Genomic DNA, 26,910 nt, shown 5'->3' on the forward strand with positions numbered 1-26,910 from the left:
GCGATGTAAGGTTTACAGTATCAACAGTTATATCCATTCCTTATTATGGATATATTGTATATGTATATATATTTCTCCAAATAGTTTGTAATTTTTTTCTAACGAAAGACTTTCATTGGGTTTACCATTGCAACGTAAATCAGAGCAAACTTAACAAATGATCCATTAATAGCAACTATTATAATATATATATATATATATATATATATATATATATATATATATATATATATATATATATATATATACATATACATATACATATACAAATATATAGAAAAGTTAGCAAGATATCAACAATTTAATATGCTTGCAGAATACTGATGACGTCAAAATTTGCATTGTCATTATAGAACCATTAAAAATTACTTTGAGAAAACACGGCTATCAGTCTAGTTTTTTCTAAATAACATATGTAATATTTGAGAAATGACCCTATAAGCATCTTATGTAAATTAATTAAAGTAACAGGACTACTTGTTCTAATACACAGTCAGTTCCTCAGATGCAACCAAAATCTCAATCGAAAACATTTGTGACCTCGAAGGATATTGCATAAAAAGAAGTTACTAATTATCAGAGGAAAAATTATGTTGAATGTCATAAAAAGTTATACATTGAAATACATTTTTTTTAGGTCAAGTTATAACAATTTATAAAAATAAAGGATTAACAATATGGCGTATACCGAGGAGCCGACTTTATCAGCACTTAAACCTTAAAGGAACATCACAGAAAATTATCTTGTTTTAATGGTTAACTTCTTGACAACCGGAATCTATAGATACCTTACCAGCACTCAAACATTTACTTTCTCATTGGCTATTACGTATCAACATTAAGACTTCGCCTAAAATCCTCATTCAGAGGAACCCTAAGCATAACATATGTTTTTTGAGGAGGGGGTAGGGTAGGGTCATATTTTGATGTTCTTGTTTGTCCTCTTGTCTCCTTAATTTATTTAATATTCACTTCAGAATAGTTTGTAAACAGGCAGTAGACTACAGTGGTTTTCAATGTCGTTCCTCTATACATAAGACTTAAGTACTGTTCTAAACAAAACAAAAAAAAATCTTGAAAATATGATCATGTGGTTAATCTTTTCGGTGACGGAACCCTCACCAGGATGTGTCACCGAAACTTGTTGTATTGATTACCATACGTACACGCGATGGTGAAGTGAGTTACACACACCAGACACATATAAAGCGATATAGCATATCAATGATTTCTTGCAATATCCACATTCTTCCTTTACAGCGGACACCCGCTAAGTTAATAAGAATATTGTTTGTGTGCTTGATGAGTGTACTGAATAACTGAATTAAACAAATGTTATTTCATTTGATTATATCCGTATAACAATAGTGAAATTAAATGATGTCATAGATATATCCGAAAATGAGTCTGTTGGAAATATATCAACACCCTGCAACCCACCGCCTTCCCATCCACCATTCTCTGAAGTCACAGTTGTAAGAAAGATATATATATATACAAGAATATGTATGTTCACAATTATGGCAGCTGAAAACAAAATCTTCTCACACTTTCAAATATGACCTTACGTAAACTTACTGTGATATCATTTCGTACAAGCAGTACAAAGGCTACCCTGCATGTTTGGAATCAAATGAAACGTACGATGCACACGTCTATAGGTGCAAACCGAAACCTAGGTAACGCACACTTCATTTTGTTACGAGATCGTGATTGGACGGTATTACCCGTGTCTGCACTAACGTCATAAAGCTTACAGGACTGTGCAAGACTGACGACGCTCTACCTTTAAACATAACTGAATACATCTGAGGGTAACACTGGTGTGCTTGAATAGATCTTGATTTTTATAAACATGAGGTGCGATGTTATACTGGATATTTTCACCATCTTTTGTTGAGAAATAATTCTTAAAAGAGTCACCCAAGATAGGGTCTCTCAGGTCCAGTCCCCTTGTATCGAGACTGTAACCGTATGCTAGACCTGTCAGATGAGTAACATAAAAGTACACCGACCTCAGTTCCATTCATACTTATATATGCAGACATATTGAATGAAATATAATTCAACCCCACTCCACCCCCCCCCCCCAAAAAAAAACAGCCAAAAAGTGCGATAAGTATAATAATTTTAATCCATTAAATATACTCTCAAGAATACAGTTTGGAAAGATAAGCATCGGTCACTTGAATACAATGGACTTCATTGAAGACGTTATCCGGCCGATTTTATTAAATATGTGATTTACCATAAAGAACGGCTGAATTACAAAAACCCTTGTTCGCAAGATCTGAATACAATTAAACTTTTTGAACATCATGCTCAATTTGGTCTAGAGGCTTTTTTTACGGACCATTAAACTGACTATGAAACAAGCGCATGTATGGTGTATACATGGAATGTATAACTTCATGCAACGGTTTTATGGACAACATACCGTATAGTGTGACGTCATTCATCATCCGACTAAGTTCAGTTTTTTAGGCAGTCGTTTTATAATAGGAATGAAAATTAAAAGTAAATATAACGCAGAATGATTTATAATTAATGTAACTCGCCTTCTGAACCTTGAATATAACGTGTAGATTTAGTGGAAAATAATAACAATAATCATAATAATAATGATAATAATAATAAATCAACCCTGAAAGTAATAGGAATGATGTTAAGAAATGTAAATTTTTATAATTTTTGGTCGAGTTTTATCGATAAATTCAATACGATCATGGATAGACGAGGAGGAGGAGAAGAATAAATAGAGAGAGAGAGGAAGAGAGATAAAGATAGATTTTCAATTGAAAGCAAGTTTTGAAAGGGATAACAGAATTTTACTGTGCTGGAGTACACGTGCTTTACCATGTGAAGGGAAAGTTTAGCCGATGAAAATTATTGGCTATTCAAAGCGAAGAATAAAGTAAAACATGAAAGGAATGGAATAGACATGAAAATATATTTGATATTAGCAGAAATAATTTGAAGAAAATTGTGTACCTTCACTAAGAATATCTATATTAAGAAATTAATTGTTCCATTTTTAAACGATTGAATATTCAATTAACTTAATTAAATTAAATTAAATTGCCTCTTTAACAAAACTTACAGACCTATATATTAATGAAAAACATCTTTAACAAGAAAAGATACTTCGCGACTTTATCAAGGTTTTAATACTAATTGAATATTCGTGACTATTATAATAACTTAAATGAAAGCACAATCTGAAATTACATCATTTTCCTCTCAGATTCCCCCGAATTCTGCAACGTCCACGTATAGAAAAGAATTGCACAATGATCTCTCATAAATTGGTGAGAGACATAACAAGCACGTTTAGACAATTTTTATGCTTTCAATATTGTTAAGTTTCTATTAGGCTACTAATAGTGAAATGCATGTGTTGATACACCAAACCGCATACATTGCATGCATGGAGGCAAAATGTCTTCATGTATAGTGAATTATGTACATTAGATGATTTCATAACAGAAAAACTTGTTTGGATAAATAAAGAGGTACATCACATCTTTGTTTCAGAATAATTGAGCATTATTTTCACAGGAAGGAAAGGGGATGGGGAAGGGGGGGGGGGCTGTGGAGGTTGATTTTAAGTTTGATTTCAAGGTGTTAAGGAAACACTCCAATGAAACAAAAACAACAAACATACAATTTATATATCTCCGTGGGATGAGAAGGGATGGGGATATTTCGGTGGCAGACATCATAATAATGTTTATGTATATGTAAATGTAATTGTATATATATATATATATATATATATATATATATATATATATATATATATATACATATATATATATACATATACATATATATATATATATACATATACACACACATATATATATATATACATATATATATATGTGTGAGTAAATGTATATCTGTTTGTGAGGGTGGGCGTAAGAAAGTCGTGGGGTCGGTTACTATGATGGAGATACTGTTCTCCACCTTTTTGTTTTCATCTAGCCACTGTTGACGATGAAATAATACATATAATAATACTCATAATTATACAAATACTTATACTACTAATAATAATACTCCTACTCCTACTAATATAATACTAATATTACTATTACTACTGCTACTACTACTACTACTACTAGTACTAATAATGTTAATATTAATACTAATAATAATGTTAAAAATAATAATTTGATATGAATACGAATGTTGATTATGTATAAGTTAACGAATTAGTTATCGTTATAGGAATTTTAAGTGTGGATTGTAAGTATCTGGTAATTTAGTTTGATTTGTTATATGTAATGCCATGGATACAGCTTTGATATATAAAGAAACATATTCCTTCATTTCGTCCGTAAACGGGTCGAAACTAAGTTTCTGTTTAGCTGCAGGTCTTTTATATTTACCGTCTGGACTGCTTATCGTACACAACACTCTATTCGGATCGATTTTAACTTTCAGAAACCTTAACATCTTTTCCAAGTTCGGTTTTAAATTTGAACGTAAATCCTCATAGTGTACGACTAACACGTTCTTGTTATACTGTAGAAAATTCAACGCGGTATTTGTCCAAGTTCTCGATTTGCCAGTCACAAAATCTATCCATTCTGTCGGAGTGAAAAGAGAGAGAGAGAAAAAAGAACAGAAAAGGTAAATATATCACGGAGTGACACGTTCTACAAAATACTAATAGAAATATACCTAAAAAGGGGGAAAGAATTAATAAAATAACACCGATACAAATATTTTTTTTCAGGACGTCTATAAAATTGCAACAAATCTTCTGTTCTTATATGATGTCAGTGACAAGCTAAAAGCTCCAGCTTGCCATGCATAATATTACTACGAATTCCAATATTTTGTCCAATTGTGTTGGATTGTTGTTCTACATACTTGCCTTTGAAAAAGATTTAAAAAAAAAACGAAAAAAAAAAACGAAAAAAAAACGGGCATGTGTGGGTTGGCGGTGGAGAAAGAGATTTATATATATATATTGTTTTTTTTTATAGAAATTTCCAACTCGTCCTACCTGTTCCTTGTGTATAATGTCTATCGCTAGCATATCCTGTGTGTCCGCCAAACTTTCTGTTATGTTCTGATAAGATGGCTTTGTATGGATCTCGGATGATCAAGATTACACCGTCGTAGGTTGCTACGTGTTCTTCGTCGAAACGATGAGTTTTAACAGCAACGGTAGTCCCTTTTAACCAGTGCTCCCTTTCACCTTTGAACCCTTCGAAGAGAGCAAAAATGAAAGCTGAGTAATTAAGAAAGGATATATACGCTCACAGTGATATTTTAGGTCATCAATTTAGGTCATCTAAAACTTAATTTCAACAGTTCAAAAAAGTTTGTTACTGCGATAGAAAAGTTATCGACTTTAAAAAAGGAAGAACAAACCGGGGGACCATCATCAAAACCGGTAATGACGGAGACGCTTTACGGTGATGAACAACTCCCCTAGCCATCTCCGTGTGGTATATATTCGGAAAGGAGGAGGAGAAGGAGGAAGAGGAGAAGGAGGAGGAGGAGGTAGATGACCATCCGGAAGTGGGTCAGCGGGATGCAGTGATAAAGCACTATTTTGGCATGTTAGGTAGATGAGAAAGTGCATGATTTGAGAGGGGACAGGTGAGGAAGTCGTGGGGGATCTGTTTGGGGGAGTATCGTCCGAATTATGTTGATTCACTCATACTAGACTGACGACTTGAACAAGTATAAAGATGTCGTGAGCGACAATTATTTCATGTTTATTTCTTCTTATTTATTGAATATTCATAACTTCCCTCCCCCCCTCCTCCTCCTCCTCCTCCTTTTACTTCTCTGAAAGGTGGAATTTAATAATATTTATCTTAATATTTTTATTTTCATTAAAACGATGACGTGTATTTTCAACAACGTTATACCAAAACTACTCATACTGCAATATAGCAAGACTGCTTATTGTGACCATGGACAGATGGAAAGAAAAAGTAACAAATGTAGACGGAAGAGATTTCGCTGTTGTATAATAGTGGCACACAGTGGCGTAGGAAGGTACTTTTGAGTGGGGGGCTGAAGACTGATGGCCGGCCTGGGGGAGGGGTCTAAGGGGAGGGGGTGTCCCCCTCCCCTTTGGATTTATTTTGCATTTCCAGGTGGCCTCAGATGCAATTTGGTGCAATATAGCACACTTCAATACCCACTCCATTTTGTAAAGAATTTTGCATTTTCACCTGGCCTTAGATGCAATTTGGTGCTTCAAATGAGATTTTTTTCTCATTGGAAATGAAAAAGGGGTTTTCTGACTTGCGGAGCGGGGGGGGGGGGGCGGAACGATACTTCCGCCCCCCATATTTTTCACTGAGGGGCTGGCGCCGCCCCAGCCCCCCGGTTCCTACGCCCTTGGTGGCACATTGATATCAGAGAGTCATGACTAGAATGGTAGTCACTGTTCATCGTGAGACATGCAGGAAGTTATGTCAATTCCACGCTTCTGTACATTTTCTATTTCAATTAAAACCCACTTTCATGTCACTAACTTGATTGGGTTTTCAAAAATAATCAGTGCAGCCACGGATGAAATAAATCAATGAGTTATAGGAACGTACCCATGCACTTTTACCACTTTCTCTCAATCGGTACATAACAACCACTTGTGATGATCATAATAATAATAATAATAATGATAATAACTTAATAATTAAGTTGGCCTGACGTTTCGATCCTAGCAGGATCTTCTTCCAAGGCTAAATGACTTTTACACGTTCTCCTACACAGGCTCTCTAGTGGACCAGCAGTTTGCTAACAGTCTTATTTTGTTTTCATTTTAACTTAATAATTAATAACTTGTGGAATGACACACTCTCTCTCGGACAATTGAGGAAAGTGACTAGTTCACCCATATCAATCTCGGGAGTTCAGAGACTCCGATAAACGGGGTGTATTTATTTATAAATAAAAAAAGTAAGACAATTTTTATAATCTTACCTTTGTTATAGAGATCACCGTCGTCATAGTAACTGCCTGTATATATTCCCGATGCTCTCTCGATGAGGTAGCGGACCCACGTGTTACCAGATCCAGGGAAACTGGCTACAGCAATCAACGGCATTGATCCCATAGGTTTTAGGGTCATCTCGAGGCATCGTTCGTCTTAAAAAGAAAAGATGAAAAAAAAAAAAATCAATCATAGTCACAAACAAAGGTAAAAAGAAAAAATGCGCAATTTAAAGCATGATTAGCCAATAATGTTTCAAGAAAATAATGTGCAGGTTAATGTCCAGCACCGTTTATTGTGATATCCGATGTCCCAACATTAAACGGGAAGGTATTACACTTAGTCTGGCACTGTCATTGCCTAACCAGGCCATACCAACACCTCCCTCACCCGCCCACCCCACCCCCGATACACACACAACGCACAAAGCTGCTTCCGGGTTTTGCAAAGTCGGTAATAATGGATTCCGATGGTTTCAAACACTTTTCAATTTGAAGCGACATTTTATAAGAAACATTTGCTGAAACCTGCTGAAACAATATACGAAGCACGATCTTAAACACTTTTAATTTCGTATTTTGTTTTTACTCTAAAGAAAAAATGTGGATTTGAAAAGATCTATCCATAGTCTGAATCGACGTGGAGAAAAGAAGTAGTACGGATTTGCAAAATCTCTTTTGACTTTGTTTTATTCAAAATTGTTTACGCCCTCATTCTCAGCCGAACGTATTAAATTCCGTTACCGTTACCGTTACCGTTGATGTTGTATGTTATTGATGGACACATACATCAATATTCGTATTGACTTTTTGTTAACAGTAAATATGAATACATGACAGATAATTAATATATAACTATCGCTAACATTGTTGACATTTTATCGTTTGACGGCCTTTTAAGCTTCCCTAAAGGGTCCATATTGTGTCTGGTTTTCTGTTGATAGGGGTGCTTGACCTAATTTGCATAAAGGCAGTACCTCCAATTCTACAAGAGTCATGAGAAAATACGTTTTTTTTTTATCCTACGATAGAAATGAAAAACTAAAAAAGAAGGGTTGGAAGCACTTCGCAAAGACTCACCAATGTTATCGATTTTCGCAAACATTCGAACGCTCATGCGGTACGATGAAATATATACATATCTTTTTTGATTGATTTATATTTCGACCTATATCAATTTATGTTTAGTTTGGGTCAAAACCAAAATAAATGGCTCACGAAAGATGAACGATAAAGGACGTATGACCCCATCCCTACAGGCTCTAGTGTTTATTTAACCAATATTCATTCATACTTAGTAAAGATTCCTAAATCCTATTGGTCCATTCAGGTCAGCTGACCGTGGTTAATCCTGTGAGTAACGCACGGTAAAATTACGGGGCATCACTTTAATAAATCTTTGGTTATATGTAACCAAAATGTTTTGTTTTATGATTTTTCCCCCACACAAATGGTAGTGTATGAATTAACGGGTGTTAATGCTATCGCTGGATGCACTCGGGCTCCGCTACGCTCCGCCCTCGTGCATCGCTTGCATTATCCCCCGATCGTGCATTAATCATGTGAGTAACGCACGCTAGACCGTTGATTAACCCCTTATTTACTTTCAACTTGTATCTGCGGCTTGTGAATCTAAATATTTCCTGCTGAAACACATTTTATTGGCTTTCCCGATACCAGTATCACAATATCCTTCCTTTGAATTTTAATGATTTTTCGCACCTCGACAGTCAATATTTGGTTTTATTTTACGATTATTTCGTCTGCGGAATATATGGAGTGAAAAATCATTATATTTAATGTCTGTCGGTCGCCATGATGATTTAGGGAAAAAGACATCTTTTTGATGCTCCATAAAGAGGGACATGAAATTTAATATACCCATAAATGAGATGTTTGTTTGATATGAATGTAGACACATTGTAGTAATTGCAAACCAATTGACACGTTAAAGGAACGTAGCACGATAATACAGCAACGGTTGTGAAATAAGCTCTTCTAACAAGTTTACACATTTTCAAATGGGTCACCGTTCATAATTAATTAATAGTTCATTAATTTTGTCAATTAATAACTTCCCCACAGTTATGACATCTATTTATCTACAGTGTAACAACCGTTCCAACAGCTTCTGTTAAGTAATATATAGTCACCATTTACAACCCTCGATCCCTCAAAAAAAGTTTTAAAAAAATTGAAACTAAGAGCATAACAAAAAATTGTGTCACAAAAAAAAATGGAAATGTAATAATAGTAGTAAGTTGAGTCTCGTCTATCCGACATGCTCAGTGATTAACCTCCGCCACGTATCACGATCTTGCGCAAGGTTTATTGCTTCCTCGAAATTGTTAATATTAATGTCCTTAAATTGCGACTTTATTTTTCCAAGCAAGGTAGTCACGGGCCTGATAATGTAATAATCTATTATTTAATTTGTAAAAAAAACGTGTTTAACTTTATGGCTAATTTAACCAACACTATTTTTATGTTTGTATAGATACTGTTTCTCTCCTTTGCTGTTATCAGTTTTCGACAAATTTCATAGCAAAGTGTATGTCGCAAGGCGCCCGGAGGCGGCCTGAGATTTCCCAGGTTCTCTTTGGCAGTCTTTGCATGGAATAAAAATAAACGGAATGAGCTCAAATAAATCCACGAAGAGAATTTTCCAGACTTTGCTTTCCTCTTGTTTCCGTTGTCGGTATTTACAATTTCTCTTGATAATCAGTGACACAAGGGCCCTTACAGGCCCTAACCAGACAGTCAGCCGCAATGGTACGCCGGGTATCCGGGTCGGACAGGCGACCCCCACGTGCAACTCGGCTGGGCAACGCCCACCAGTAAAAACCAGACAGAACTCTTCTTTAAACCTGGTTAACAATCGAGACATTCCTCTCACAGAGGCTGCATAGGTTCTGAGTCCCCCCCCCCCCCAGCCCTGCAGCTGAACTTAAACTCATTCTTATTAATAACATAATACTTCACTTGACATGGACGCAAAAGCCTTCGTTAACAAACTTAGGAATTTATAATACAATACTTTTTACCTTTCACATGTAACCTATAGTTTTAGTCGGTAAATGACTCATTGTAAGAAACAATTGAGCATATGGAACAGTATTATGACATTATAAAATATTACCATTAGAAAAATTTATGTCACTCGAAATTAATTTGTCAAAAGCTGTTAAAAGAATGAGATTGAAAAAAACATCTGTTTCCCTAATTGTTTCAACGTTAAAGAGTCTAACGTAATAAGATAAACCATAAAGTGACATGATATGGAAGCTAATTTTTGTTTTGTCTGCGCTATATACTGATACCGTAACAAACATCGTTCATTTCTCTCTCTTTGACAAGGATCACCGTTTTTGGGGTGGGGGTAGGTGGGGTGGGTGGGGTGTGGGGAGGGGCGCTAGAACGTGATTCGAACCAGCAATCTGGGAATGACCGTCATGTGCTGTTCAGTGCCTAGTTGGTGACAATCTCTAAACAGCCATATCTTCTATGTGGGAACGCCCACCACAGAAGCCACAGCACCGTACTGTTGCATACCGCGTTCCCCGCCCATATTGATTTGATACAACTCAGAAACAAAAGGGAAGGAATTGAAAGAGAAATTAGCCATGCTTGTGTCCTTAACACAGATCTTTCTTTTTATTAAGCAAACTAAGAACTGCCATATTGTATGTTTTTTTGGCAACAAGACAATGAAATGACACTCGGAACTTTTTTATTTTTTTTTCATGCTGGATTACTTCTGTTATTGAGATCTTGTTAGAAAACTATCGTCACTGCTCATGCGTCTAATGAAGCAGAATAAGATTCCCTATATTAATCCGTTCTACATTTAGAGCCCAAATATGGATGAATCATTAGTTCTGGATGACACATTTGGTTATGAATAATTGATCATATGCATTAGTCTACGTCATCGATATGAGAGAATAATTTAAAACACATTTTAATGTCAAAAAAACAAAACACTTCAGTCTTCATCACGGAAGTAGTCTCTGAAAATAATAGCCTATCATTAGTATTTGGAATTTAGATTTGTTGAGAGTGCAAGTGTCTTCTCTGCCTTATGTATGCAAGAGAACGTTTCCCAGTTGTCTATATAATATATATATATATATGTATATATATATATATATGTATATATATATATATATATATATATATATATATATATATATATATAAATATATATATATGTATATATATATATATAATATATATATATATATATATATATATATATATATGTATATATATATATGTATATATATATATATATATATATATATATAAATATATATATATGTATATATATATATATAATATATATATATATATATAAATATATATATATGTATATATATATATGTATATATATATATGTATATATATATATATACCGAGAGACCGAGAGTGCATTTCTTATGAGGAGACAGGGATCTGAGGAGTCAAATTAAGGAGGTTCATACCTTGATGAGATGTCTGGTAGATTGAGACGTATTCATCGGCACCACAGAAAGACTTCTCGTCTCCTGGACATGGCGCATTACACATTTCAGGGTCGACCTTATCTTGTAGATCAAAATCTGTTGTAAGATGGCCGCAGTGACACTCCTTGCCACGTGCCATGCCTGCTAATGGATGTTGCTATAATAGAAATAAAGACTCACATTTATTGCAAATTGTTGAGAAATTGTTGAGACGGGGGAAACGGGAGAGTTGAGTAGAATAGAGAGGACAGAATAATGCTTTGAGCTTTGAGCGGGAACAGACGCTCCTTACAGCAAGGAGCTGATGTTTTTTAAATGTGGTTCAGATGTTTACAACTTTAACCTTCATCATGCTGGCACGGAGATTTGTAATTATAAATATAGAGCCTCTGGGTAAAGAATATTATTTTGAGTTATCAAAAATATCGATTTAAAATATGCGATTGAATCGCAAGTGTTTTATTTTTTTCAGTTAATTATAAGAGCCTGAATCATATTGGAGACTATTCATTGAATACATCTCTGTCTCCGCCAAATGAAGCGGTACAAATAAAGAGGATGATAAGATTCTTCATCAAATATAGCATAATTTCTAAGAGGGGGGGGGTGGTGGTGGGGGGAATCCATCGACTGAAGGTCATAGAGCGCTCATCACGCATGGAACAATCATCTTGAATAAATAACAGAAATAACTATGACGAAAAATAAGGCGTCGTTTCTACACAACGCCAAATTGACAAAATAGGCATAACATAAGACAAAACAGGTTTAATTTCTATTTCCCCCAAAAAATGAACATTTGAAAAGATAAAAAAGAATATAACAACTCTCTCTACAAACAATAAACATGAAAGTCGACAACTGCGAATTTGTTATCAAATCTCTCCTAACATTTCTTCCTAACTCAATTTCAAATTGTTTTCCAACGTGAACTATATTGTAAACAATTCAGTAGGCATGGTCAAACTGAGGTCAGGTTGAGATCAGAATGCGCGCTATTCAAAAGCTACCAAGCATGTATTTGAGTTCACAAATAAGTTCACAAAGACTGTAAAATTGGTTGATTTTGTTCGACACTCGGTAAGTTTTTTTTTACCGATAAACGTTTTTTTTTTCATTCCTCTCTTACCTGTCTCCTCTTGAGTTAAAAAAAAATGATAGCGATTAAGAACTGCCACGCCCCCCCATAACCCACTTCCGGGTGATCACCCACTTCCTGTCCTTACGAATTCACCATTGTGAAGTAAAACATGTTTTTGCATACAGAATGTTGATCTGGCATATTATTTGTTGGTGTCATTCCTATTCTTCCTGTTAATTTCGAGGAGACAAGTGCCTATCGTTGTTCATAAATCTAAACTAGGGGGTTTGTCACTTACCTCATCACCGCATGCTTTAAGACAGCTCGGGATTGTCATGGTAGACTGCTCTATTAAAATACCTCCGGTGAAAATGGAATCTCCCTTCTTTTTGACATAAGGTACGCAAGCGCGGAAATCATAGCCTCTTACGGTATTCGCTTCTTTTTCTGAGAATTTTAAGTTTAAAGCGAAAAGAAAAATTGAGTTATAGACTGGAAGACCATATGGTGATATCATTAAATTTACACATATACACCTCAAGCTCCTTACTAATTAACCGCAAAATCTCCCAAAATAATACGTTTTTTTTTAAGTGTAATATAAATGACTTAAAGGAATGGCAACCACATGCTAAAATCATCAGTTACAAAACAGAAGCACGAGGCCGTCCTAACCATAGAATACTTAGGTATTATAATGAAAAAAATTGGCATGTTGTTATTAATTTTAATACTCGACTCAAAATAATAACACTCGACGAGTGACACTACAACCATGCAGGCGGTCTTGAAAAGTTTTTTGACGAAAATAAATTTAATGATGCAACGCTTATTTGTGTGGTTACCGGCTCCGAATGTATTCAAATTACATCATAATAATCTCGGTTGTAAATTTAGTAGTTTAATACTTCATATTGATACAAACATATAAGTCGAAACTAACCAATTTCAGTATCGCGTTCTAAAATAGGTTATTGAAAAGCATTTTTTTGCCGATGGTTTTGTGTTAGCCTCTATGAAATGATTCCTTGCTCCTTATGTGTTTGTTAGAATCAAGACATAATTTTGGCTATCAATAACGAGACACTATTATTACAACACAACTTATATATACTAACAACGCCAAATAAAACATAAAATCACACAAGAAACATTAACATTGTTTCATGTTTCGGATTTACATTATCATTATGAAACATTATATTGCGTCGTGTCATAAACATGACTAGATGTCATTATTGACTTACGACACGTTACTCATACTATACGCTAATGACGATCTCATATTTCCATAAAGATCTGAAACGTATCGATAAATCTTTATTATAAAATACGATTTAGTTGCTTCAACTTTAATTGTTCGAAGAAGAATAGTTCGCCATGCAGCTATTCATATATAGTTCTTTCATAACAGACGCCTCCGTCGTACGTGAAAACAAAAGACTATTAACCTTGAATACAAATAAATGTATTCCGTACGTTATGTTACAAGTTCTGTCTGTTCGTCTGATTTGTCTATCAAGAGTTAATATCAATATGCTACGAATCAGAAATTAAACACTGTTAAGATGTCCTTAAATAGTATGAACTTTCAACAATGTGTAAAAAAAGGAAAAACAAGTACTTTATGAAAAACTTGAGCTCTACCATTGATCAATCTCGCACCTTACACACGATAAATTTGGTTGAGTCAATGAGGGCCTCTATAATCAAACTCTAGCATTGGATAGCAAACAAAAATATTTGATTTTATCGACAGTGGTTGATTGTGACTTCCCAAATAAATAGGGCGCAAAAGAATGAACTGAGTTGACGAAATTATTCCTGGCACCAAATATGCCGGTCAAGATGTTGTTGCTGTTAAAGACTTTGTTTTTGAAGTGTTTTCCAGGTGACGATAAAATTAGGGCATGACCTAGAATTGATTATTTTCGAGGGATAAACAACTCAGTTCAGATTGAAGAGTAAACATGTAACAAAGTGAGAAGTGGTTCTATACGCACTGTACAATATTTTTGTTTTAGGCTGTCATTCTCGGCCAACCATATGGATCTAACGATATAACGTACTTCGGTTTTGGCAGCCCCCCCCCCCCACCCAGATATATCGTTTGTCATAGTCAGCAGTGTTGTAACGAGCCACCTGCACGACGCGGATGACAAGGCAAGGCAAAGGCATGACACGATCATATCCCTCCTATTTTTATGGAAACATTAATGAGCAGAAATATATTAAGATACTTTTCAGTTTTTGAGGCAATTCATCACTTTGCTGCCCGGTGGTTGAAATGATCACATTTCTGATGCGAGCTTAATTAATTGTTGCAAACAATTGACTTGACGAGTTTCAATTAAGTGATTATTATTTTGCTGCAAATTGTTAAGACGATGACTTCCTGATGTGATCGTAATTCATCATTTTTTGTCATCGATCATTTGTTTTTTCTCCCTTCAATCTTCTCGACTTGAAACAAATATTGTTACGTTTTGTACTTTATTATATAGACTCACGGTTAACTAGATGGTCTGCACCGGCTATTGCTTGTCCAGGGGTACTTATTTGGTACACTGAAATATACGGTGCTCCCCCACAGATTTGATCCTTGTTTCCCGAACAAGTCATATTACAAGCATCTTTCTCTCGGGCCTTCGAAGCTGTCACTGCCTGTGCACAGTAACACTCTGAGCTAAACTCCAAACCAGCGAAGGGGTAACTCCTACCGAAATAAAGAAAGACATGTGGAGAAAATAAAATTTACATACTTGCCAATGTAGACAAAAAACACCCGAAACGTGTATCTGTAAACTGTGGGCATTATTAGTAAATGGGGTGAGGGGTGAGGGGTAAGGAATGGAAGACAGGATGAGATGAAGAGGTTTCATTTCAATAAATATTTCTGGTTATAATGTCACTGTGTGGTATATAGGACAAATCGTACCGAATATTTTCAAAATCATCGCGTGACGTATATTTATGAAATTGTTCCATTTCACTCTTATAGTTGGACTCAACAGAATCATTCACTGAAAACTGAAGAGGAAACAATAAAAATAATTTAAAAAAAAAAACAATAACAAGAAGGAAGAGAAAAATAGGTATAGATAAAAGTAATCAAATACACATTTTAACGAAGGTATAGCTGCTGCTACATTGGTATCTTTCATATGTTTCCTATTACATACATGCAACACTTTCGACACGAGATTAGTGTTACATGTATGTATACTAGGCCTATATAGCCTAACGTGACCCGTGTACTGAACATTGAAAAAATAGTTAAAGGCGTATCCTTTGCATCACAAATGTATTGTTTCAACGTGTAAGACACAGTGTCGAGTGTATGTTTGTTGTAACACTATAGTTATGGCGACGTTCAAGAAATCAGACAGTTACTTCAAAATTGCATGAGCCAATGACAGGGCGCCTGGCATGGGCAGGCGTCATAAGTGTACCCTATATATAAAACGTTTCTATTTTAACACCAAAGGGGTACCCTATATAAAACGTTTCCATTTTACTGACACCATATGAAAGTTCCTTCACGATCGGGGAATAATTCAAACATAAGAGCATTATAAATCACACTTTTCGGGTTAGAAGTTTCGGTCCAGCTATATATTGTGTGCGAACCACTTTCATTGGTTGTATTCATAATGTAGGTTTATCAAACATACCTGAAGTATTGGTGTCAACGAACGAAAAAAAGTTTGGAACCCAAGAAATAAAATTGATACAGATAGACAAATCTACAGTCCAATGACGTGTGGTAGTGTATGAGACTTCGCGATGGGGTTCGCATTGGTAGGCATGGAGACATATTCTGACGTCACAAGGCGGTACAAAAACAAAGTGAATATTTCGCATTGATGGTCGTACTTTATCATTATATTTGTGACTGAGATGTAGCTTGGAGAGCATGCGTACCGCAGGAACGTAAACACTCTTAACTTCCTAGGTTCGGGTATTTAAGAATGACGATACCTTCCTGTACCTATATACATACGCACTCTGATCTACCATAGCCTATGAGCTTGTAACATTCTTGTACTGTGCCCCCCCCCTCCCCCAATGACCCTCTCTAAATAAAGTCAATGCCCTCTTCCACCCGGATATGTCAGTTAGAAAACCCTAAACTAACTGGTTTGGATAAACGTGAGTGCATGGGTATGTGTCATGGAAATATACTATTTAAATATATTGTAAGAACCCTGGCTAGGTTTGTGTCGACGGACTAACACAGCACATATACACGTATATGCGTTGTTCTATCCTATATGCATAAGCATAGCCTAAATTCACGTTGCTCTATCCTATGCATAAACATATCCTAAATTCACGTTGTATATAGGTAATTTATATGTTCACTGCTCTTTTTGCACCTCGAGTTCATTATGTTTTCCCCTTCATACGCGTCAGCCTGTAACTGCCTCGTTTTATTACTTCGTTAATTCATACTGACACAATGCACCCATTCCCCTCGCACTTGAAAGCCAATACAGAGAATAAGGCCCCTATAGGGATAGTTATAAATAAACCATGCGTTTCAGCCACTCTCAACCATCATTGAGATCGTACAGTTGAAACTGTCATTTTGTCATTTTAGCCGTGCGTATACTTGCTCACTCCCTGCGATTTTTCAAGTTATAAAGAAGTTCCCCGCGGGTTGTTGTTGTTTTTGTATACTTCTGATGTCAAATATCTCGATACATTATAAGGGCTGCAAAAGCTATTCCTGACTTCGGCAGAGTTTTCTTGGTGTGATTCTGTGTACATATTTAGATCCCATAATACCAGGGAGTTGTTAAAGAACAACTCCCTGATAATACTAAGAGCTGTTTCTTTCGCCAAGTGATTTCAATTCCTATTAAACACTATTCAGTTCTTTAACGGGGTTGACGTAAAACCTGCTCACACACAATGAACAAAAATCGCATGGTTTTCATCATGTTCCGCTGAGAAATGTTACTTTTAGCAGTACTTTTAGCATAATGAGCGACGAAGATTGGAACTTGCGTGACAATACCTCTTAATATTCTGACGGTGTCGAAATATATATATTCTGGAAAATTAAAGCTGATCGTAAAAATCTTCAATTATCGTCCGAAATCAATATAAACATTTCTCTCTCTCCACACAACCCCCCCCCCTTTCCTCCCTCTAACCAACCTCTTAGTACTTTCACTAAGGGGTATGACCAACTACAAGCAAAACAATATCAAGATTAAAAAATATGAAACAACAATTTCTTCAAAAATGATATAATTATTTCTAGACATATTTTTACGAATGTGAAATAAAGTAGCCAACAATAGTTGACAGATTATTACCGAACGCATGTTGATAACAATGATTATTTCACCAGAGGTGTCTAAATTAGGTTGTGTATATTTACCGAACCTTAACTGAAATACGTCTATATACATTAATCCCATTTGGAAATCGTAACAAACGCTTCTCAGTGTGGATTCTGGGTAAATATATAAACACTGTAACCACAATTGATATCGGATACCCAGACAAAGGTTTCAGATTAGTATATGGGATTGTCAACTAATAAATATATATACATTTATTTATTAGTTGACAAATAGTAGATTAGTAGATATATAAATATATATATAATATATATATACAATATACATAATATATATAATATACATTATATATATAATATACATAATAACGATTTTCATTTATATATATATATATATATATATATATATATATATATATATATATAAATGAAAATCGTTATTATGTATATTATATATATAATGTATATTATATATATATATATATATATATATATATATATATAGGAATAACGGAAAAACTGTTAAACAACTATGCTGCATTTAGAGAAAGGCTGGATCTCGAGTGAGATACAATAATTGAATTAGGTAAGTGATTGGAAGTAAAACAGCCAATGTTTGGTTTTTGCAGAGCTTTCGAGCAAAACTAGCTCTTCTTCAGTGCATGATCACCGAAAGTGACCTTTGCAAAACGTTATCCTATACGTTGGTTGGATATATATATATATATATATATATATATATATATATATATATATATATATATATTAGCACAAACAGATCGTGTCAACTCTTCAATGTAATAATAAAGATGTTAAAAGATGTCAATAATTAATTTATTGTACGTGATCAAGGAAGGTGCATCCATCCGAAACGTCGGGAAACATTTTTAATTCTTTTACCTTTTTAACATCTTTATTATTGCTTTGAAGATTTGGCACGATAGTGCATGACTGTTCTATTTTCTTTTTATATATATTTCTTCTGTTCTATATATTTCTTTTTATTAATTTTTTTTTAGATCTTTTAGTTACAGTATGTCGTGTGTCCTGTGCATGATTCATTTTTTGCCTTTTAATATAATATCTGTAACTGTTGTCAAATAAAGGCAATTTCGAAGCTAAGCGTGCAATAAGCTACCGTAAATATGCACGAATTCATGCAGAAAGCATATCACTCAATCATACAGCTCGACTGTGATGGAGAACAATATTTAAGACACAGCAATGTGAAACATATTCTTGGCGGATATTGTAGAAAACTCTGAAAAGGGTATACAGGTAACCGTAAATAAGCTACCCAACACTGAGTGTGTACAGTATCCAACCAACGTATAGGATAACGTTTTGCAAAACAAGTAAAATGCAGAAAATTAATCTTGAACAATTCCCACACTTTATGGCAATAAAATGAACTCATGAAAATGAGCTTGTTTGGATAGATACGTACGCAGTGTTGGGTATAATATTTGCCCAACTGTTTTCGAGTGTACACAATTGTTAGCAAACTGCTTATCCACTAAAGAGCCTGTGTAAGAGAATGTGTAACAGTATGTGGGCCTGACGTTTGGATTTTAACAGGATCTTCTTCAGAGGTTGAATGACACTTGTCATAGAGGTAGGGAGAGAGAGGGAGGGGTGCGGGACTGTGTCATCAATGGCGCATTACTGGTACCAGGTGATGGACTAATTGTGACTAATTGTGACTTGCCCTTGCCTTGTACCTTGAATTTTATGGTACACAATGGTGTACGCGTACCTCAAATGTATACCTAGCCTGCATGGGTATATGCAAACGACGATACTTACCTGTAGATGTCTCGCTTTCCCACAAATACCTATAGCCTATTAACTATTAAACACGAACCCACTTCCAGGTCAACCCTCCCCACCCCCCCCCCCCATCACATCTTCCAAGTTCCGAATCTACCATTAGTAAAGTAGACAGTGTGTTACCGAAAGTGGATTGCCGTATAGACTGTGGCGCCTAACGGGTAAATCAAGAATAGATTCAGTGATCGTAAAAGTGAAAGGCACACCATCATTTTCGGAGATGTATACCTGACACAACAATAGACGCGTATAAGGGTAGCCCCGTGTACACATATGGACAAATACATTCAAGAAAATCAAACAACGGCTTGAAATAAAACCTTTCCTTAGATTGACCATTAACTGTTAAAGGGAAACCCTTATACAGAAGTAGACTCACTACTTGAAATACTGCAGGGAGGGCAGGCGAGTTTTCGGGGACCACACTACGTAAAGGCCTATTATAACCATATTTTTTAATTCTTATCTTAATTTTTGTCTACCCGCAGGCCTCTCCCTTATACTCGGGGTCAAAATATCTGCCCATCCGTTAAGCAGTGCATGTATTTAACTATCAGTAGCATATATAATATATACGGTATCCTATATATCAGCTGCAGGTTGTATTAGAAACAATATCACATCTCTAAATGCAAATTTATACATTCAGAGCAAATGTACACGTCACTCACACTGCAGATGCTCAATACATCGAGACGATCGAACATACGTCGGGAAAATTTCGAAGGCGACAATTTCAGGGTAACAAATATTAAGGAATCTAACGCGATGCTACAGACACTTGGATGATTTTGATGGCGGAACACTGCTGAAAGGTTGCCAGATAACTCCAGAAACGGGACATGAAGTGTGCTTTTATTGGGTGGGGCGGGTAAGTCATGAGCGATGTTAATCATACCAAACAACATAAAACTAAGCTGCCTACACGTTAGCGAACAAAACTTCCTTCCTGCTCTCATCATCTGCTTGATCTAGAAAAGTAATGAAGTCACGAGATGTTTAAATACAACGCGACGTTTAAGTAAATAACAGTATATATATATAAATATATATATATATATTTATATATATATATCTCTTTCGAGATCCGGCTTTACGAATCACAAATGATTTTCGAGTTGGTTAGCATTATGTTTGATCTCTAGAGCGGGGCAAGTACGTCACCAACACAGAACTAGTATTATTCGATACAGGGGACAAGCGCCTACAGTGGTATAACGACCTTCCTTACCGGTTTCGAACCTCTGGGCATACAATCAGCGTCCATAGCCCAGTGGTTAGGGAATCCTGGCGGAAGTTTTTCACTGTTCTGGATTTTCCAACTCACTTTCAATTATATATATATATATATATATATATATATATATATATATATATATATATATATATATAAATATATATCAGCAGTGTGTACTTATGCACTGAAGTGAATGTTAACTGTCAATTCTGCTGTCGATCTGTTTGTTCATGAGTTTCCGTACTGATATGTACTCTGTTCGAAAACTGAACAAATAATTTCGTATTTACTCAAGGGAAGCATTCCGAATTAAGGGTCTGACTAGTGAAATACCGACACACATATTTGCTTTTAATCTGAGCCCTTCGTCAAATAGGAGTGTCCCAAACAGCTTTTGCATTGCCAGGTCGGTAGAAGAAATCCACGTGATATTAAACCACCTGAACAAACTTTGGTGTTTTTTTTTCTTTTAGGTTTGCGATCAATAATGAAGTCCTTGAAAACTTAAAACTACTTGAGCTATGCGCTTAACCATGGAGGTTAAAACAACCTTTTATTCAGTTAGCATTTAGTTTGGCTCAAATCTGCTACTAGGTGACCATTCTCCAGCGATCAAGGCAAGACGATGAAAACAATCGTTTTAGACTAGTCCATCAAAACTGCAGCAGGGAAAAGGAAAATTCGACCTTGCCATCGACGGTGTGCATTTAAAACAGCCAAAAACTTGCGTTAAAATCAGTTAAATTTTCATGTGCTGCATTATAACGTTAATAGTTTTATACGATCAACTACAAGGGATGGGGGGGGGGGGGGTGAGGGTAGCTTTTATTTCAACAGCATGTAGTTATCGATAATGTAGCTCCCTGCTCCAGCTTCGTGTAGGCCTACTACAGAAAGTCATCCTATACAGGCCAATATCCCACAGATATATTTCTGTTTCAACCATATAAAGTATAATTTTTAAGCGGTTTTCGTCACCAAGACTACGAAAGTACGTATGAAATAATGAAGGTTAAACATATAACTATGTATACGCATACAGATACATACGTACACACATATGTAAATACACCCATACATACACACAAACATACAAATATCAAGATACATCATGATATGTACACACATACGACTTACTTTAAACTACAATGCTGTAAGCACCGCTCAATAGTCATTCGATTAATATCAGTGTAGAAGGCACCTTGCAAGGCTCGTCTGTACTTCGTCGTAGCATCTTTATAACATCCCATATAAACCACTGTAAAATGCAAAGAAAAACAAACAAGTTGATAGAAACCAAGTACGTATCGATCCTATATGGGAAGTGTCGGGATATGTAATGCACAAATGTAATGGACGACACTGCAGGTGTGAAATTAGTGCATAGAAATAAAGAAACCATAGAAATAAATAACGGTTTTGTGAGAGGTATGACGTTGACCAAACATGCACTTAGTCGAGCCGTTATGACCAAAACAGTGCCAGCCTATACATGTTGTATACGTACATCAATATCAGCATATGTCACTTATAGACTACTGGTTAATTATCACACATCAGGGTGAACACTTCCAGCATTTATGTGCATCTCACTATCAAAACATCTCCCAGAAGTAATGACGGCTTTGATTCTGTAAAGCCTTAAGTCGTAGAATCTTATTTATTTATCAGTGCTTGAGAAGGACGCTATTATACTCTTCGGTTATATAACTGCTTTCTTTACTGTGTGGTAAAGGAGATCGCCAGCCAGTTAGGACAATTTTCCAATGCTAATACCACTCCATACTGTCCTTTCATATCATGCTTCAAAGCTCTCGTACTGACAGTATGAACAGTTCCTAATCTTTATCAATTCTAATACCGCTCCGTACTGTCCTACTCACATGATACTTCAAAGCTCTCGTACTAACAGTTTAAACAGTTCCTAATCTTTATCTGATTCTAATGCTAATACCACTCTATACTGTCCTCTCACATGATGCTTCAAAGCTCCCTTACTGACAGTTTAAACAGTTCCTAATCTTTATCAATTCTAATACCGCTCCGTACTGTCCTTCTCACATGATGCTTCAAAGCTCCCTTACTGACAGTTTAAACAGTTCCTAATCTTTATCAATGCTAATACCACTCCATACTGTCCTTCTCACATGATGCTTCAAAGCTCTCGTACTGACAGTATGAACAGTTTCTCGTCTTTTATCCGATTATAATGCTAATACCGCTCCGTACTGTCCTTCTCACATGATGCTTCAAAGCTCTCGTACTGACAGTATGAACAGTTCCTAGTCTTTTATCTGATTATAATGCTAATACCGCTCCATACTGTCCTCTCACATGATGCTTCAAAGCTCTCGTACTGACAGTTTAAACAGTTCCTAATCTTTATCTGGTTCTAATACCGCTCAGTACTGTCCTCTCACATGCATGATGCTTCAAAGCTCTCGTACTGACAGTATGAACAGTTCCAAACTATGTTTCTCTTGGGGGGGGGGGGGAGGTATTCAAACTGCTCGTATAGCTGTCAGTACGAGTACTTTGAAGCAGGATTTAAAATTATAGAATATATTTAAAAAAATACGTCCAAACTGGGTGAAACTGCGAGCAAGATGATAAATATGTATGTTACTTTCTAGATGTTCACCCGATAAGAACAATTTTCCTTCTTCTCAGTATTTTCATGCTTCGCTTCTAAGCACTTGTATATACTGGCTATAAGTGCAACAAGAATATCTCAGCTTCTACCAGGAAATGGTTAGGAACTGTTGAATTCATGTTGTCAATTAAAGAGCTTCGAAGCATTAAATGAGAGAACAGTATATTATAGAGAGGCTGCTCAGCTTCAAAAATCCACCCTGCTCCGACTCTACATAGTCGAACAGTTCTGACTATACCTAAACGCAACGAAGCTTGACTATGTCTGTCATTTGCTATTGCATGGCTCAATTTCGGTTATGATTTGTTTCTTTTTTACCATTGAATCTACTTTATATTTTATTTATGCAACTATCCTATGTAGCCGCTATGAAGAACGTCAATATGATTTAACACTTGTACAGTCGTTTCTTCGTTGTTGTGCCTTTTGATTAAAGGTTGGCAGTCCATTGTAATAAATAAATAAATATATATATATATATATATATATATATATATATATATATATATATATATATATATATATATATATATATATATATATACATAGGCCTATACGGATTCGCACAGAGCTTTTAACGCTTACTGTGAGAAATCTTTCTATGGAGTGACGCAGATGCTATTATGTAGCCAACTATCTACGTCATAGCTTACATATTAATGTTAACAACAAGACTACGTGAAAGAAACGTTTGCTTCTTCATTCAGGTCACACTTACCGTAGTTACGTGTGTATAATTTATTTCCATTGATTTATTTTTGCAGAATTTTGTTACCTTAATCGATATTAAACCTATTCGCTAGCAAATGATTATTGTGGTCTCAATAGTTGTAACTAGACATGTAATGTTAAAGCAACATGTATCTGAGAGCAGTTTTAAATTGCAGTGTGATTTGATATCACTATATAGAAGATATCGCTATAGAAACGGAATCCTGATATGATCCGTTCCACCCATACATCATGGAGTCACTGTATAGATTAACGATGTAGCAATGGTTAAAACATTTGAAATGAAACGTGAAAGCCTTACATCTGGAAAGATATCTTTAACATTTTACGTGCATAAACGAGGCTGCTCGTATAGCTACCTTACAACTAGATTGCAAACACAAGAAGGGAAATGCTCGATACAACGTCTACCTCCGTTCCAGAGCAATTCACCGATCCCGACCCACAACCATCTTTTTGGTACGGGTGGGGGATAAAATGTTAATTTGCCCGAGGAGGGGTCTAAGGCGAGGGTTGTCTCCTCATTTCATATCTACGACAAGACTTGTATACGACAAGTCTGTACAATGATTGTAACCGCGTCCAAATGGCATGGATTTACGAGTATGGGGATCTCCAACCACGCCCTAAATCAACAAATGCCATTTTCATATCGTTCCTTTATAGTTCTGCTTGACAAACTTGACGAGCTGCAGCCTCACTGATATCACTGATATCACTGAGAATTCATTTGAGGAATCTCTGACGGACATTTCTGGGCAAAGTATAACTGCATATTCCCTAGTTAACTCAAATATATATACGTGCGCTAAACTGCATGAGTTTCAGCTTTGAGCGCCAGTAAAATTGTATGCAAGTATATATATCCGAAATGGAATATACTACCCGAGATTCGTCACGTCATATTTGAAGACGAGATCATTTGAAAAGTATTTTCCCAACTACTACATATAGATTGAGATATGTTACAGCGCTTTACATGCTCTTTGGATATCAGTACCCAGTATATATCACGCGCGTGAGAACCAAAGGCAGTAACTACGTATGTATAGCACTGATATAACAGCGTCCACTGCATAAGCGCTGGATATTCCCCAGGGGCGTATCCAGGATTTTCCAATAGGGGGGGGGGGGGCGCCAGGCATGAATGATCGCCGTCCTGGGGGATGGGTCTAAGGGGAGGGGTGGACAATATTTTGCTTCCGAAGAAGGGCTGAAATACAAAATGGTGCCATATGCATGGGCGGCGATCCGTACTTCCGAGTGGGGGGGGGGGATATGACCTTGTTGACTATCTAAGCGTAGCGCCACCATGAGTTGGCGCGAAGCGTACAAGAAAATTTTGGGATTAACAAACCCTCTAGATGGCCGGAAACGGCACCTCCCGAGGTTTCCAAGCGGCATATACCCAACTTTAAAATAGGGATGTCATGTCCGAAATATCTCATAATCAGGATCCAAAATACTTTTTTCTTTAATTTCGGGTGTTATTTTGGGAAAATTGCCCCTGTCAATCTTGTTTCAGGCGCAACGTTAGAATGTTCGAGAGCTCTTTTATATTATTCGATGAAGAAAATGGCCTCATGCAGGCTATTATAGGCCTATACACATGCAATACACAATTACACATACTTACATTCCTAGGTACCGATTGCTAGGGCATCCAGGTGAAACGTGTATTAAGCATTACCCTGGTAACATGAGATTCTCAGCTGTTCGAGGGAACATGTACGTGTGTAGGCCTACTATAGGGCCTACGGTATATGAATACTATGAGGGTGCATATATGTACTATATCAATACCGTGGGCGCAATAATACATTTTGTTGTTATAGGGCCAATGAAGCCTACAGTCAACTATTCTTGCTTTATAAAGACGCTTTATTTGAAAAGATCGCACTGCGTTTATGGTAGGCGAGAAATGAAGCTAAAAAAGAGCCGTACATTAACGATGATGCATAAATGTAGGCATGAAAATATTCTTATCCCTGGCATTTGGTGGGGGATATGGTGTATTACATCCCCTCCACCCATTTTCATGGGGGGATATATCCCCCCTTCCCCCCCCCCCCCCCCAGGACCGCCGTCCATGGCCATATGTGATCCATTTTTCGACCTTAACAATAAGCAACATTTCCAGTAAATATGGACACAAAATGCACAATTTAGTATGGCTGGCATGTCACTTAGTGTTTATAGTGATAATACAAACACAATTACCATCTATGTTTCTAAAACTATTATGCCGCCGAACTTCACCAGAACCTTTTTTTTGGCAAACAAAAAATAAAGCATACGGGAGGGGGAGGGGGGGTTGAGCGATCACCGACATCTCACATAAAAGTCGTCATCAATTTTTTTTTTTTTTGCTAATCTTTTTTTTGTTTTGGTGACGGCCAATAGGGGGGGCGCGCGCCTGTTGCGCCCCCCTGGATACGCCCCTGTTCCCCATAATATGTGGTGCATACTAAATTACTTTAATATCAGGTCATCTATGTAATACTTCTATATGTGCATAGTTAGAATATCAAAACGTAACAAAACATTGTAAAAACCACTTTAAAAAAGAAAGAAAAAAAAAGCTTCTAAAGT

At 36.1% G+C, this 26,910-nt stretch overlaps 1 protein-coding gene across 2 annotated transcripts in view; it reads right to left on the minus strand.

The window, feature by feature from the left end:
* Positions 1-3,893: 3,893 nt before the first annotated feature.
* Positions 3,894-26,910, minus strand: part of LOC139980909 (sialate:O-sulfotransferase 2-like) — a 37,109-nt gene continuing 14,092 nt past the window's right edge. For both annotated transcript variants that reach the window (XM_071992945.1, XM_071992944.1), the window contains 7 exons: positions 22,071-22,191; positions 15,063-15,268; positions 12,851-12,999; positions 11,451-11,628; positions 6,958-7,122; positions 5,018-5,221; positions 3,894-4,595 (listed from right to left, as the gene is read on the minus strand). In XM_071992945.1, the coding sequence (XP_071849046.1) occupies positions 4,228-4,595; positions 5,018-5,221; positions 6,958-7,122; positions 11,451-11,628; positions 12,851-12,999; positions 15,063-15,268; positions 22,071-22,191 (1,391 nt within the window). In that variant the 3' untranslated portion in view covers positions 3,894-4,227. The remainder of the gene's footprint in view (positions 4,596-5,017; positions 5,222-6,957; positions 7,123-11,450; positions 11,629-12,850; positions 13,000-15,062; positions 15,269-22,070; positions 22,192-26,910) is intronic.

The sequence above is a fragment of the Apostichopus japonicus genome, chromosome 15, assembly GCF_037975245.1.
Source record: "Apostichopus japonicus isolate 1M-3 chromosome 15, ASM3797524v1, whole genome shotgun sequence".
Classification (NCBI taxonomy): Eukaryota; Metazoa; Echinodermata; class Holothuroidea; order Aspidochirotida; family Stichopodidae; genus Apostichopus; species Apostichopus japonicus.